The following is a 16859-nucleotide window of genomic DNA, read 5'->3' as shown; positions in this document are numbered from 1 at the left end:
AAGTACTTAGGCCACAAAGACTTGGAGAAACTCTGCCAACATCATCGATTTCTCTGTATGTCTTCGCCGTAGTTTCCTTGAAAGCCCAAATTTTCCTTTTGTAAGAACAATATTGATGATTGAAGTAAATGAAAATTTGTAACCCAGCAGGAGTTCAACTCTAGCATATATTATAAAAATAGATTTCTCCCTCTCCATCTGTTTTCCCTGTAGTTTTCTTCAAAATTCTCATAGGAACAACCATTTTTTATCTCCTTTTTTCTAAACTATGGCTACCCCAAAACCCCAAAGAACCCCAGAAGAAATAGAGGATATAATCCTCAGGAAAATCTTCCTTGTGATCCTTAAAGAAAACCCAGAAAATCCATCGTCTTCTGATCCAAGGGTTATTTACCTAGAGATGACAGCAGCTGAGATCTTAAGTGAAGGCAAAAGTCTTTTACTTTCACGTGATCTAATGGAAAGGGTTTTAATCGATCGTCTTTCTGGCGAATTCCCCAAATCGGAACCCCCTTTTAATTATCTCATTGGTTGTTACAAGCGAGCCCAGGAAGAAGTCAAGAAGATTTCCAACATGAAGGACAAAACGCTTCGTTCTGAGATGGATTCTGCCGCTAAACAGGCTAAGAAGTTGGCCGTTTCGTATGCTAGGATTCATCTGGGGAATCCTGGTTTGTTTTCTAATGGTAATTTAAGGGATAATAACCCGGAATCGGGTTCTTCTTATTCCCCTTTGCTTCCATTACTTTTTTCTGAAGTTTCGAATGGAGTGATGCTTGATGGATTTGGAGGTAATGATTTTGGAAGAGGGGTGGATTGCCCACCTGGGATTTTGGAAGACTTCTTCAAGGATTCGGATTTCGATACTTTAGACCCGATCTTAAAAGGGTTGTACGAGGATTTAAGAGGGAGTGTTTTGAAAGTTTCAGCTTTGGGAAATTTTCAGCAACCTTTGCGGGCTTTGTCGTATTTGGTTAAACTCCCCGTTGGTGCTAAGAGCTTGGTTAATCATCCATGGTGGATTCCTAAAGGGGTTTACTTGAATGGGCGTGTCATTGAAATGACTAGCATTTTGGGTCCCTTTTTCCATGTTAGTGCTCTGCCTGATCATACCATTTTCAAGAGCCAGCCTGATGCTGGGTGAGTTTGGATGGTGATTTTGTGTTGGCGGTAATTCTTCTTTTAGCTGAGTGGTGTTAACTGAGAACGAGTATTACCTCATTTTGTAAATATTTAACTATTATTTTAATCTGGTTCTTGATTTCTAGTGGCTATTGGAGCAGATATAAGAATTTATCAAAAGCATTGCCAGCATGGTTGAATGCAATTTTGCTTTGCAAAATAGATTAAATGATTGAAGTATTTGGATATCTGGTGAAAAAATTTATGGAGTTCAAACTAATGTTTAGTATATTTTGGGTAATGCTTGTTTTAGTTCTAGATTTGTAGTGGGAATGAACAGATACAAGTAGTTATTGGAAACATAACTGGCATTGTTGAATGCAGCTTTGCTTTTGCACAATGGATTGAATGATTTCTTTGAGTATCTGCTGCTAAAATTTATGTTCAAATAAATAGTTGTTTTGTATGTTCATTTTACTAGGGTAACTAAACTTAGGGCGGTTATAATACATTAGTATTAGGAGACTTTTATATCAGGCTTTCTCATTCGAGCAAACATTGAAGCCTGTGCATTTGTAGGTACTTGTAAAAGGGAAGGATTACTCAGTTTTGGGCTGAATGACTTCTTAAACCCATGGTTTAGTTACCTTGTCTGGCCTTCTTGGTGCTGTTGCTTAATATAGATATGCTGGTGGTATAGTGGGCTAGCAATGGCAGTCAATCGTTGCGTTTATTTTTTATGATGCCAACTATTGGAGTCTTTGTTGAGGGTTGGTCCTAAGTTTTGTTGCTTGTTTGCTGTTATTGTCTACCAGTCTTGATTGCTCCTCTCAAATTTTTTTGAGTGACCGTTTTCTAATTAAAGGTCTACCTCCTAAACTTGGATTGATACTTTGCATTTGTTGAGTTGCATAGTTTTGTTCAATGTTTGTACTAAATTGAGTTATTTATACATCCATGTAATCAACTAAGTTGAGTTTCAAAGTTTTTTCAATGGTTTGCTGTAATTTTTTTCTACTAGTAAGAAGATCTCTTTTGCATCTGAGAGAGACTCAAAGATGATGTGCTTGAGTGTATTTCATACAATGATGTTTGATGCCGATCTTTATTTATTTGGAAGCTACTTTATTCTTAAAGTTGCATTGCAGTAGTGAATCACTGAAGTTTCTTTCTGTTAGTATAATTACAGAAATTTTAAGTTGTTATCGAAGATTCACGCCTTTGTGTGTGTCTCATAGTATAGTTTTTCTCATGTACAATAGTTTTTATTTAATTATTGTCATTTATATGGCTTTTTCCTTCTATTAGCTTTTGTCTACTGATGGGTATTAATTCTTGAAATTACAGCCAGCAGTGCTTCTCAGACGCATCAACTAGACGAGCAGCTGACTTGTTATCTTCATTCACCACAATCAAGACTCTCATGAATACTTTATACAATAATCTGGCAGATGTTCTTCTCTGTCTCCTTAGAAACCCTGAGACTCGTGACAGTGTCCTCGGGTATCTTGCAGAAGTCATCAATAAAAATGCATCAAGGGCCCATTTACAGGTTTCCCTTCTAATTGTCTTTTTGAGTTTAAGTTGGATTGCAGCGAGAACATAACTATTGCTTCAAGAACTTGTTCTTTGGTTTATTCCACTTAAGAATGTTTTTACTTTAAAGGTTGATTTGTTCCTTAATTGTAAATCTGGTTATGTAGCTACTCTCGAGCCTCTTTGACACTGTTTATGTGGACCTGTATGACAGGTGGATCCTATATCTTGTGCTAGTTCCGGCATGTTTGTCAATCTCAGTGCTGTTATGCTCCGGCTTGCAGAGCCATTTTTGGATGCAAATTTAAAAAAAAGAGATAAAATCGATCCAACCTATGTCTTCAACAGTAATTGTTTGGATTTGAGGTGAGGTGGCCGACTTTTTTTTCGTTCTTTTTCAATGGGGAGCATGATACTTTTTCTTCAAACTGTTAGATGCTTTGAATTCCTTTCCTTTTAAGTATTGATAGTGAACCGATTCTAGGGGGCTAACTGCTTTGCATGCTACCTCGGAAGAAGTTGCTGAATGGATTGATAAGGTTAATCCCGTTAAAACTGATGGGAGTGGACTAAATCGTGACGGTGAAAATGGTTTAAGGCAAATACAAGAAGCCTCCAGTTCAGGAAGTACCCTCAATGTGAAGCCAACCCCAAGTAGTGGTGAAAAGGCTAAATACCCGTTTATTTGTGAATGCTTCTTTATGACGGCTAGGGTACTCAACTTGGGCCTTCTAAAGGCATTTTCAGACTTTAAGCATCTTGTCCAGGTAATGCATCACTGATTCCCATGCTTTTTCTGTTCTTGTTTCTTCTACTGACGAGTCAATATATTTGATATGCTGTCGCCCAGGACATTTCGAGAAGTGAAGATTCACTTGCCACTTTAAAAGATATGCAAGGACAGACACCTTCTCCACAACTGGAGCTCGAAATATCAAGGCTTGAGAAGGAAATTGAATTGTATTCACAGGAAAAGTTCTGTTACGAAGCTCAAATTTTGAGGGTACATCTTATCTCTTCCACCTTAAGTGTGTTTGCACGTGTTGCTCCAATTCTTTTGTTTTCTTGAAGACACACGTGTCCTATGCATATTTGGACATTGTATGTGGACATAAATCTGCAAGGATCATCCAAAGTAACGGAGAACTTGTAAAAATTCAAAGATGCCCATATTAGACACTGACGCTCAAATCTAAATAACATAGGTGTCTGCACACATGCATGTGGATTTGCTTGTCTATTGAACTTCGAATTGAATAGAAGCCTTTGTTGTTAATTAGAAGCTTTTAGGCTATATTGTAGATTGTGGAGCAATCTCTTCGTTGTTTTCCCTCTTATTCCTTATTAGCATTCTATTTGTGTCGATAGTAGTTTTCCTGTTTATATAATTATACTTGCACATTATAGCTTTGCTTTTGATATATTGAGGAAAGGAAATATATGAACTTGGTAGAATTTTGAATTGTTGCTTTCTTCTTTTCATTAGGATGGGGTGCTCATTCAACGTGCGCTTTCATTTTATCGACTAATGGTGGTTTGGTTAGTTGGCTTGGTTGGTGGATTCAAGATGCCCCTGTCGTCTACGTGTCCAATGGAATTTGCTTCAATGCCAGAGCACTTTGTGGAAGATGCTATGGAACTATTAATATTTGCCTCCCGGATTCCAAAAGCTCTTGATGGGATTATACTGGTAAGGCTTTAGATTTAGATAGCCGTGTGCTTTATCATACCACAATTTCATTTTGTATCGTTACAATTATATTAATTTATGCTTTCGCCTTTTGCTTTTCAGGATGATTTTATGAATTTTATTATTATGTTTATGGGAAGTCCGCAATTTATCAAGAACCCGTATCTCAGAGCAAAAATGGTTGAAGTTTTGAACTGTTGGATGCCACGTAGAAGGTTATTCAATCTCATTTGAAAAATATATACCGTTGCCCCATGTTTCTTGCATGTAAGTTCACGCTTTATTTATTGCTCTATTTCTAGTGGTTCATCTGCAACATCGACACTATTTGAAGGGCATGAACTGTCTTTGGAATATCTTGTGCGCAATCTTTTGAAGCTATATGTTGATATCGAGTTCACAGGTTCTCATACACAGGTAATTTGCTACGAATTTTTACTTTCTTTTCAATATAATTTCTTCAAGTTTTCATTGGCGACCATCACTCGTTGCTTCTCTTTGTGCAGTTCTATGATAAGTTCAACATCCGCCATAACATTGCCGAACTTCTTGAATATCTTTGGCAAGTTCCTAGTCACCGTAATGCTTGGAAACAGGTAGGGTCTTCTTCACAGGCACATAATGATACATGTGGACTTTCTACAGTTTGTTTTAAATTTAACAATCAATGCATATCTGAATTTTATTGAAATGTAATATGCTCTATCAGATTGCGAAGGAAGAAGAAAAGGGTGTTTATCTGAATTTCTTGAATTTCCTGATCAACGATAGCATCTACCTCCTTGATGAAAGTCTTAACAAAATCCTTGAACTCAAAGAGCTCGAGGCTGAGATGTCGAATACTGCAGAATGGGAACGCAGGCCCGCTCAGGAGAGGCAAGAGAGAACTCGGCTGTTCCACTCTCAGGAGAACGTCAGTTTCCCTTTCTGGCCCTCCCCCGCACATGTTTATGTATGATTTGTGTTTTTGAATTTAGACTTCAATTAAACATTTCTTATAGAGTTTTTTCAGATTATACGAATTGATATGAAGTTGGCAAATGAGGATGTTAGCATGCTAGCATTTACATCCGAGCAGATTACAGCTCCTTTTCTACTCCCTGAGATGGTAACATCTTTTCCTCTTTACCAATGCTCGTCATCTGTCATTTATGCCGCCAAGTTTCCGCTTTTTGATAAAATTATACTTTCTTGTCACAATTCTTCTAAGCTTCGGTTCATTGTTATTTTTTTCTTTCCAGGTCGAAAGAGTGGCGAATATGCTCAACTACTTTTTATTGCAATTAGTTGGCCCTCAAAGAAAATCTCTTACTCTGAAAGACCCTGAAAAGTATGAATTCCGTCCGAAAGAGTTACTAAAGCAGGTTAGCAAAATGTAGAATTTTAATTCCAGTAAATACTAAAATAATGAGGAAGTAAGAAGTTAACGATTTATTCAGAAAGTTACTTTGAATTGAACCGATATTTTATGTAATATGGATTGTTTGTATTTGAAGATTGTCCGCGTATATGTTCATCTGGCAAAGGGTGATGCTAAAAACATATTTCCGGCCGCCATCTCCAGTGATGGCCGATCATACAATGAACAGGTATTTGTTATCCGTGTACACCCATTCATTCCCATTCGTTAGATTAAGTAATGAAATGATTGTCATATCTGTTCTCATTGAGTTCTAAAAGTCCTTAAAGCACAATATGATAACTCGGGTTTTCTCTAGTTATTTAGTGCTGCAGCTGATGTTCTTCGAAGAATCGGTGAGGATGGGAGGATTATACAAGATTTTATCCATCTAGGTGCAAAGGCCAAGGCTGCTGCTTCAGAGGCCATGGACACCGAAGCTGCACTTGGAGATATACCGGATGAATTCCTTGATCCAATTCAAGTATGTATATTTACTTTCCAACTATATTTTGTTTAGTTTCAGGCTTTTCATCAAAACCAAAAAGATGGAAAAAGAAGTCGGCAACCATAAACATAAATTTTCCTTTCCGGCAGTATACCTTGATGAAGGATCCTGTGATCTTACCATCTTCGAGAATCACGTTAGACAGACCTGTTATCCAGAGACATCTTCTAAGTGATAGTGTAAGTCCATCCTCACGGATTCTGTTCTTATAACGATAATGCTTCCTAGAATGTTGTGTGCTAATTCGACATGATTTGCAGACTGATCCTTTCAACCGATCTCATCTTACCGCGGAAATGTTGATTCCGAACACGGAATTGAAGGCAAGAATTAAAGAGTTTATCAGGTCCCAGGAACTGAAGAAGGGTTGAACAAGCAAAGCTCCAAAGGAACGGTATTAATTGATTAGGGTGAATTATAGTAGGGTCCATCATAGTTTTCTCAAATGGCTTATTTATTTCATCTCTTCATTAAGTACTCATGTTCGACATCTGTGTTCAACACAATACTCGAGCATGATGAAAGGTATAGATGTCATGCAAGTATTTTGTGAAATTAAATGTCTTAGAATCTGATATTCGAGTTTTACACGAAAATATGCAATTTTTTGTTGTTGCTCTCCCGATTCTCATGGATTTTGTTCTGATTAATGTAGACTGACATGTGTCATATAATTGACTTTAGTGGGTGAATATCTCAGCAAAGATTTATTACATATATAAATATTCAACTCGAGACATACTTAAGCGATATCAAATTTCTTACTACTTAATCAACTTTGTTGTTAAAAATATGCATCTTTAATGATTATTCAAGAAAATAACTTTTTTATTTTATTATTATTATTATTGACTTATTAGCTCAAGAATCTCTTTCCAAAGCCCAACATTTCCAACACATCCAAGAGCAATTACACTTGGGCTACAGGCCACAACTGTCCAATAACCAGCCTTTATTTCTTCATCTAGTTGTTCCTTGTCCCACAAGCAATACCCGTCAAAGAACCTAAAATCTCCTGCTTTCACCACATTTCTCATCACCATCTCAGATGCACGCCCCACACTCTCTCTAGTCCCATAATATACCCCTTTCATCACTTCTTCAAAAACCCCACTGTTCTTCACACTATCTTCATCATTTGTTGGACTCACCAGAAAGAACCCATCTTCCAACGGCCCACCAAAGTATAACGACTGATCCGAGAATTCTACAGAATCATTCAGGATTGTTGATCTCATTTCTCTGATAGACATGAGTGACGGTCGGTTGAGTATGATCCCAGACGGGCCTATTGGTCCTGCCGTTAAGAGGAGGATCACTGTCCGTTCGAAAATGTGGACGCCGTCGAGCTTCTTGGTAGCGATAAGTAAACAACCCTTTTCAGGCTCATGGATGGTGTGAGCCCATTTATCACCAATCGTAACGAGTAGAGGAGGATGGTCCAAATCAGGATCGACCCATGCTGAAGAAGAGTCCTTGGAGCTTGATTCTTTCTCATTTGCCACTAATTTTGCTCTAAATGAACGCCAATCAGACTCAAAGGAAGGCTTGTTGTCATCTTCATTCAAATGGCAGCCTACCATTTTTAAACACAAAAATCTTAATCCTATGATTTAGAAGAAAAAAAATCACATTCTAGAAATTTAGAAGAAAAAAATCTCACAACCCAAATTATTAGATGTAATTCCTTAAACAATGATCATATGAATCAGTTGAATTGAACTTCGAGTTAGTGTAACGACGAACGTTGAATTTTATATTAAGGAACGATCTTCTAAAATCTAAAATTTTAGTAGGGAATGGACTTATAAATTATTCAGGGAAGTAAATACATATTTTTAAAAAAAAATACATAAAAAAATAAAATATATAATAATTTTAAATTTTTAAGGAAAGATTGATTTATTCGTCCCCTCATTCCATCCCTGAATGTAACGTATGAGAATCGAAGAACTTACATGTTATAGAACTTGGAGAAGCAACTTTTCTCGAGAAAAATAATTTGGATTTTTTCTTGGGAAAATGGAGTGGTTTAGGTTTGATTGAGGGCTCAAACTCGATAGTTTTGGTGAAGGAATTTGAGGAGAGAAGGCAAGCTTCCATGCTTTTCCGGGAAATGTAAGGATAAGAGAGCTCAAACTTTGATCATTTATGCTTGGAAACGAGAGTGAATTTCCACCGCAGGTTGATTTTGTTATCACCCTATTCAATCCAAAGTTGAACGGTATTTTTGTAATAAAAAATAACTAAAATATCATATAAAATATAAAATTGGGTAAAATATATAAATGGTCCCCTGATGATAGAGTATTGCTTTGTTGAATCTCTGATTATTAAAAGTTACAAAATGATCTTCTGACTATTATGATGTTGCTTTGTTGAGTCTCTTGATTATTAGAAGTTATAAAATGATCACTCGACTATTTATATATTCTAAACTCCATTTTTTTTTATAAAATTAACGATCGTCTGAATTGGACGTTAACTCACTGATTAATATATAATAAAACGTAAAATTTAGGGTTTAAGGCAAAAAAAGTAATTGAAAGTGTATCTAAAAAGTTGATAATAAAACAGAGTATTTAAAGGTGTATCTAAAAAGTTTATATTATCCTAAATAAAAGTTGATCAACTTATTTAAACAGGATTCTCGACTTAAGAAATCCTCCTCCTCGGAAGAATTTGTTAAACAAAGCAAATGAGTTATCAAATCTCTGAGATATCAAGATACTCCTCATCATCTATGAACAAGATAAATAAAAATCTGTGATTTGGTCCGGATTATGAGGAAGTGATCACTACTCTGAGAATCAACTTGAAAACTTTATTTTTGATCTGGATGCAAAGATTGCTGCAACTTTCGTTAGTATCTTTCTCATGTGAACTGATTTTTCTTTGGTATTTTATGTTCATTAAGTACTACTATTATTGTTGGGTATTTTAGTTGCTTCTGCTGCACAGCATTATATTGAAGAAAAATATATTATGATTTTCATCAAGTATTTTCTTTTATAAGATGAACTTACATCGTGTTGACATTATATCAAACACCTGGGCTGCAACTCTGACGATAACCAGAAAACTAGATACTTTTTTATTATATATTACAAGGTTAAATTGTTAAAATTATTTATCTTCACATTAAAAAAATTGATATCACATCTTTCAATTGTTTTTTAATAAATAAAATTAATTAAATTAGAATTTTAGAATATTTTTAGATTTCGTTAGATTATCATCAGGGATGTAAATGAACAGAACGTATATGTAATGTTTATCTGTTAAGCTAAATAAACGAGTATGAATAAAAATTTTATGTTCGTTTAATAAAGGAATGAACATGAATAGAAGTGTGTTCGATTCCTTTATGTTTATGAACCAGCTCGTTTATCAACTCATTTGCTTATGTTCATGAATAAACTCATTTAGAAGCTTGTTTACTTTTTATTTTTTTACATTTTAAATATTGGTAAACGTAGGATTGAATCGAACACATTGGTGAATTTTGGAGTTTAAACTATGAAACTTAAGAAGTTTATGATTAGTGACATAATTTTACCATTTTTTAACTTGCAAATGAACATATGTTCGCGAATGCTAAATGAACATGTTCGCGAACACATAAACGAACATGTTCATGAAAATTTCAAAAAACAATTAAACGAACATGAACACAATATTAAAAAATCAAACGAACATGAATTAAACATAAACACCTTTAGAAATAAACAAACAAACACGAACATATCCTTTTTTTTATTCAAACTCGATTCATTTACTCCCCTAAATTTGTTATCTCAACAATGAATAGACTTTCTTAACACCTCAATGAATTTTGTTCCCACAATTTTAATATGAAAAATATGGGATTCAAAAAGCTATATTGATGTTATACTTTTGTTTTCTTTTACAAATAATTTTGTTATTTTGATCCTCTAAATTATCAATATTCGTTATTAATATTTGTTACAAGTGAATGTAATAATTACAGATGACAAAAGAACACGTTAGTATCATATATTGGTCTAATCATATAAGATTATTTTTAAATATTTTATATAATGAGATTTGTAATGTTTAAGTCCTTGAATTTATATAAAAAAATATTTTTAATATTTAATATTAAATTTATTTATTGATTAAATAGCTTTTAAAACAATCAATTGAACCGATAATTGAGAGCCGAACCGAACCAAACTCCGATTCGGTTTTTAAAACATTGCTTCTACCAGCAAGGTTGCATCTTTGGGATGTATAACTAGCTTAAGGTCCTGAGCCAACCTGTGAACCATCTGATATATGCTATCAAAATTAGGATGGGATCTATCAAATACTGTGAACTCATGGACCTCATTGTCTATTTCAATAGAGCTTGCTCCCGATGGTTTTCGGACCCCGACGCTCTTCATCCGAAGCCTCACCATCGAAACGCCATCCCAATTCCCTGCTGCGGCGAAAATATTTGCTAACATGGAGAAATTTCCGGGATCCGAGCAGTCCAATTTATGGTGATCGCGCACTTTCTCCTCAAGTTCCATAGCACCATGCAATCGACATGCCCCCAAAAGGGTACCCCAAATAATGGCATTGGGTTCGAAAGGCATGGTATGCACAAGCATAAAAGCTTCCTTCAAACGCCCTCCACGGCCTAAAAGGTCGATCAGGCAACCATAATGCTCGATTTCGGGTACAACTCCGTAATCCTTTTCCATATTGTAGAAGCATCGTATGCCCTCGTCGATTAAGCCTGCATGGGAACAGGCACACAAGACGCCAACGAAAGTAACTCTATCTGGATTGAATCCTTCTTTCTTCATTCTTTCGAAAACATGAAGGGCTTCTCTGCCACGGCCGTGCATGGCAAACGCCTGTAGCATGACATTCCATGAAACAACGTTTCGTTTCGACATTCCATTGAAAACACTACATGCCCTGTCGAGACTACCACACTTTGCATACATATTAACAAATGCATTACACACCGCCACGCTCTGTCGAAACTTACGCCTCTCGACGGAATCGTGCACTTTTACACCCACTGCTAACGAACCAGACTCGGCACAAGCAGCCAATATACTAATAATGGCTCCATCATCCAACTCAAAGGCGTCTCGCACCATTTGATCATACAAAGCAATGGCCTCCTTTGCAAATCCCTTCTCAGCATATTCGGAGATAATTATAGTCCAAGGAACCGATGTCTTAACCGGTATCATATCAAACAAACGTCTAGCCATGTCCATATCGCCCGCCTTACTATAACCCATTACCATCGTTGACCACGACACAATATCCCTTTGAGGCATATTTTCAAACAACTCAAAGGCTTCCTCCATTTTTCCTTCTTTAACATAACCATTCAAGATGGTATTCCAACTCACAATATTTCTCTCAGGCATTTCATCGAACAACTTCCTAGCTTTCCTAAACTCCCCAACTCTCACTAACCCTCCCATCATAGAATTCCAAGAAACAACATCTCTATCTCCCATCACCATAAACAGCCTCAAAGCTGCTTTAAGACCCAAACCTCCAAACTTGGAATAATTATCGATGAGAGCGTTCGGTGCAAAAACATCACTAAAAAAACCATTCTTTTCAATCTGGGTATGAATCATTTCCACCATTTTTAAACAATTACAAGCCTTTAAAAGGAAAGGGTAGGTGAGGGTATTAGCCAGAATCCCATTCCACCGCATTTCAAAGAAAAATGCAAAAGCTTGGATTGGCTGTGAGTTTTGGACGTAGGCTCTGATCAAAGTGTTGTACAAATGAACATTGGGGTGTTGGATTTGGTTAAAAACGTTCAGAGCTAAGGTTATTCGGCGGCAACGTGAGAAAGCTGAGATTAACTTGGGAGCAATGGAATGGTGTTCGTGAAGATTTTGTTTGATTAATTGGGCATGAAGTTGTTTGATATGGGATAAGTTGGTGAGTTTATGGAGGTTTTGGAGTCGTTGTTCAAAGAGTCTTCTTGTTGAAAACCAAGATTGGGATTTACATGGAACCGGCATGGATTAAACTTGCATAAATTTTGTTTTTAGCAGTACCTGAAGTTGAAACTTGACAGCGTTCAATGACTTGAAGGAGAAAAGATGTAGTTTTTCTGGGTAAAATACTGAAATGCTCACTTACTTTTATATTTGTACAATTTTGGTAACTAAATTAAAAAATAATAAATTTTGATAACTTGTGTTATCGTTTATTAAGTTGTAATCGTTAGGACATTGATTGTTTGATGACTTGACACGTTAATAAAATAGTTTAATTTTTATTTTAACCCATATATTTTAGATAAGATATTAATATATACCTTTTTGTAAATTAAAAGCAGATAAAGGATACATTTTAAATTTACCCTTTTCTAATTGTTACATTTTATAGATTAATTAATCGAATCGTTAGATCTAAACGGTTTTGATTAATCGGATCGCTAAAAATGTCAATTAATAATTACAGTTGTAATTATAAATTTTGATAAATGATTAATCATCCGTTAACGTTAATAAATTATAATTAATTAATTATATTTTAGCAAAAATAGAGTTAGAAATAAAATCTGAATGTTTCTTCCCTATTTTTTAGTTTTTATGTTTATTTGTCTATATGTTTTTAGGTTCAGGCTTCATTAAAGTTCTTTGACACTATTAATGAACTCGAAAAACTGAAGATGAAGATACTTAGTTTGAAAAATCTAAATAAGATGCAATTTTTATAAACTAATTCAACAATTTTAAATAGTAGGATAAAGTACACAAATGAGCTTATGATTATATGACGTTGTTTTGTTGATTATAGGGTGTCAGTTTATTGAGTTCATAGATTATTAAAAATTACAAAATGATCCCCCGGCTATTCATATATTCCAAACTCGCCATTTTTCGTTAAAAAAATCAACGGTTGTCTGAACTGGACGTTAACATACTGACTGAGATATGATAGTTGTTTGAGACTCTAGGATTATATTTTATCAAATCTCAATCAACAAGTTAACGTCCAGCTCAAATTGTCGTTAATTGTTTTAACAAAAAATGACGAGTTTGGAACATACGAATAGTCGGGTGACCATTTTGTAACTTTTAATAGTAAAGGGACTCAAGAAAACAATGTCTTATAGTCGATTGATTATTTTGTAACTTTTAATAGTTGAGAGACTCAACAAAGCAATACTATGTAATCAAGAGACCAGTTGTATACTTTATCCTAAATAATATTAACTTCAAGTACTATAATAATATACAAAATGATGATTAAAGTATTATATTAGATATTTTTATCAAAATATAAATATCAAATGTGATATTTCTCTAATTAAATGTATTCATTACATTATAATATGGGATTAAAAGTAAAATGAGAAGGTTTAAAAAAATTCAAACTACACATTTTTGTGGTGCCTACACATTTTTTGACAGTGAATACATGTATCTAACGTTACAGACGTTATCACTTTAGGTGTCCCAACCGTAATGGCCGTTAAAAAACTTCGTTAAGTGAAAAGTGTCACGTTCTGGTAATTTTGATTTTTTTTAAAAAAAATTAAAAATATCATTATATTAAAAAAAATACAATTTTCTAAAATTACATAAAAATCCAAATACCTAAAAACCCTAACTCAATCTCATCATTTCCCTTTCCGGCCATGACCATCACCAACGCCATCGCAATGGCCTTCTCCCTTTTCAGCCGTCAACACTCATATCATTTCTCGTGTCGTCAGGTCTATGGGGTCGCGAATTATCACGATTTTTTCTGTCACATTTGTGGATTGAAATTGCAATTAGGGTTCTCTGATGACTATTTGTCAGGTGGTTGGTCGTTAACTTGAGGTGAGGTTGAAGGTAGGTTTGGTCGACGACAACAGCGGCAACAAAGGGAAGCATGCGACGTGGGTATAATGATTGAAGTTAGAGTTTTCAAAGTTTTGGAGTTTTTAAAAAATTGAAAAACTTGGGTTTTTTTTAATATAATAATGTTTTTAAGTTTTCTTTTAAAAAAATAAAATTTCCAAAATTATCATAACATGACACATGTTACTTAACAAAATTTTTTAACAGTCATTACGGTTAGGGAACCTAAAGTGGTAACATTTATAGCATTAGGCACCTGAATTGACCGAAAAAATTAAACACCACTTTAGGAAAAACGGTATAGTTTGCACTGTAACATCCAAATCATTGGGTCAGTGACCAAAATGTAAGAACTTCTAAATTCAGTGGTTGAATTAGAATAATGTGATAATTCAATACTTTATGGAGGAATTTTTTGATAGGTATTATAATAAATATGAATGTTTAATAAGGGCAAAATGGTAATTAGCAGGGGAATGATATTTTAGGATAAATATGGGGTAAAGATAGAAGTGTTCAACTCTTTCTCTTCTCTTCTTCTTCCTCTTCTTCTTCCTCTTACCGTGGACTCTTCAACAAAGGTGAGAATCTAAATTTTTGGTTGTTCCTTTAATTTTTGGGTTGGTAATGAAAGTTTAGGTATTATATAAGCTTAAGGAAAGTTTATATAGCATTAAAACAACAAGATGAGTATTTTAGAGATGAATTTGTAAAATAGGGTTTTAGATGAAATTTTGTTATGGATGAGTTTTTGAAGTTTGAGTAAGATTTTTGACTTGTCAAGGATTAAACTTAAGAGTTAGAAGTGTTAGATATGTCAAAGAAAATGTTAGAAAATTTGGTTTGATTTTGAGATTCAAGTGTTCAAACTGGAATTTGGATAGTTAAGAGTGGTTAATGAATATTAGTGGGTGTGGAAGTATCAAGGTGAGTTCAAAGGCTTAAGATATGTGTTTATGAAAGTTTTGGGAGGATTTTTGAGGTGATTTTCGGGATGAAAATGACCATTTTGGGCTTAGGGCATCGATACCCTTATGAGCAGTACCAAGACCTCATGGGTTGAAAATGCGTATTTGTAAAGAGTGTATCGATACCTGATGAGAGTGGTATCGATACCTTAAGGGATGGGTATTGGTACCTTAAGGATGATATCGATACCCTTTAAACATCGAATGCCAGATTGGTATCGGTACCTTGAGGAGGTATCGATACCCTTGAAACATCGAACCTTATTTCGGTATTGGTACATGCAAAGGTATCGATACCCCTGAAAGGTGGTATCAGTACCCTTAGGGTGGTACCAATACTTCCAAGCATTAAATGAAAAGGTAAGGTTTCTTGTATCCCAAGTTATTATGATTTGATATAATTGAGTTAAGAATGAAATTGATTTTAGATTATTTTGTGTAGCGGTTGAACGTAATTGATTTCTACTTAGCTTGGCATTTTGAGTATCGATTCAAAAGGATTCAGATTAGACTATAGTGAGGCAAAGGTGAGTGCAACTTCTCTTTCTTGTAATAGAGTTGAGGAAGGCTTGCGATAAGCCAACCTCCGTATTTTCGATCGAAAACTTTATATTTATTTTATGTTTTATTTCAATGTTTTATTCAATTTCCATTATACAAACTATGTTTTATGATTATATGTTATGGAAATGTGGACCTTGAACAAGTGCATGTGAACAAACTCTATGAGATAGAAACTATGTGAATAAGAAACACTTCGACTATGGATTGAACATAATTATGTGATTAATAGCCCAAAGTATATGTATGAGGATTAGAGGTATAGTTGGTATGCCAAGAGTCGAGGGTCTATGTGATCATTCGGGACAAATAGGTGACACTTCGGTACAAATTACGAGTTGTGGTGACAACATTAGTGCACAACCTTATAGTACTCAAATACCTAGCGTTCTCAGTAGTATACTTGGGCAAAGACATACTAAGTGAAACTAATAATAAGTATATTTTGATATGAAAAACAATGGAAACTCTTTGTAAAATATTTTGAATAAAACAAATAAGATTTTGCATAATAAGTTAGCACTAATAGTATTGTCTCACTAAGTCATCGACTTAGCGTGTGTTTTCTCACGCTAAGGTTTGAAGAAAGTTGAAGATTGATTGGGTGGAGGATAGCATAGTCCACTGAATATCAGATCAATACAAATTAAATGTAGGTTTGCTCATTTTGTAAAATGTTGGCATGTATTATACGTTTAACTTGAAATGCTCTGATCGATTTTGTAAACTTATATATTTTGTATTTTGTAAACTCTTACTTTTGATTATCTATGTACATTATTAAGATTTTATGTGAAATGATTTTCCATTTAGAATGGTTATATTTTCTTATTCTTGATTTGGACAATAAACTTTAAATTTATTACTATTTGTAAATTTTGTGTATTTTGAAAAGTCAAATGTGACACTTCGGATTCGTATCTGAGTCGGGTACGGGTCAGGGGTGTTACATGCAGACTGTTTTTTATATTAATCCAAATGAGAATCTATAAAACACTCGAATCTAAAACCTTAAAATTAAGGTTGATAGAGCATAAGGAGAAGAATTTCATCTCCTTACTATACACTTCAAGTTATCATATCAAAATTTATTGGTAAACTTGTGGGATTGATATACAAATTTCCTTCATTTCCTTTTCATACAACTAATGTTGGGCATATAATGTTAGCTTTGAAACCCTCCTTTCTTTGCCAAAGGGATATTTGAAAATGGTAACTCTTTGCC

General features: G+C 34.6%; 3 protein-coding genes across 3 annotated transcripts; 1 reads left to right on the top strand and 2 right to left on the bottom strand.

Annotated features, from left to right (window-relative positions):
• Positions 1-72: 72 nt before the first annotated feature.
• LOC120140268 (probable ubiquitin conjugation factor E4) lies at positions 73-6737 on the top strand. The gene is made up of 17 exons (XM_039155265.1): positions 73-95; positions 250-1140; positions 2470-2674; positions 2873-3024; positions 3143-3425; positions 3509-3661; positions 4145-4348; positions 4451-4563; positions 4651-4765; positions 4855-4944; positions 5058-5261; positions 5361-5456; positions 5590-5712; positions 5845-5937; positions 6067-6231; positions 6345-6434; positions 6516-6737. Exons 2-17 carry the CDS (start codon positions 269-271, stop codon positions 6624-6626), a joined length of 3069 nt encoding a protein of 1022 aa, XP_039011196.1. The 5' UTR covers positions 73-95; positions 250-268; the 3' UTR covers positions 6627-6737.
• Positions 6738-7065: 328 nt separating this feature from the next.
• LOC120140374 (UPF0301 protein Plut_0637-like) lies at positions 7066-8382 on the bottom strand. Its single transcript, XM_039155363.1, has 2 exons — positions 8214-8382; positions 7066-7831 (listed from the first exon to the last, which is right to left on the bottom strand). Exons 1-2 carry the CDS (start codon positions 8356-8358, stop codon positions 7101-7103), a joined length of 876 nt encoding a protein of 291 aa, XP_039011294.1. The 5' UTR covers positions 8359-8382; the 3' UTR covers positions 7066-7100.
• A 2019-nt stretch (positions 8383-10401) lies between these two features.
• On the bottom strand, positions 10402-12269 carry LOC120140372 (pentatricopeptide repeat-containing protein At3g29230-like). Its single transcript, XM_039155359.1, has one exon. It carries the CDS (start codon positions 12267-12269, stop codon positions 10467-10469), a length of 1803 nt encoding a protein of 600 aa, XP_039011290.1. The 3' UTR covers positions 10402-10466.
• Positions 12270-16859: the final 4590 nt, after the last annotated feature.

Source organism: Hibiscus syriacus, unplaced genomic scaffold (genome assembly GCF_006381635.1).
Source record: "Hibiscus syriacus cultivar Baekdansim isolate YM2019G1 unplaced genomic scaffold, ASM638163v2 tig00110783_pilon, whole genome shotgun sequence".
NCBI lineage: Eukaryota > Viridiplantae > Streptophyta > Magnoliopsida > Malvales > Malvaceae > Hibiscus > Hibiscus syriacus.
The sequence above is the reverse complement of the archived record's forward strand: the minus strand, read 5'-3'. Positions and strand labels throughout refer to the sequence as shown.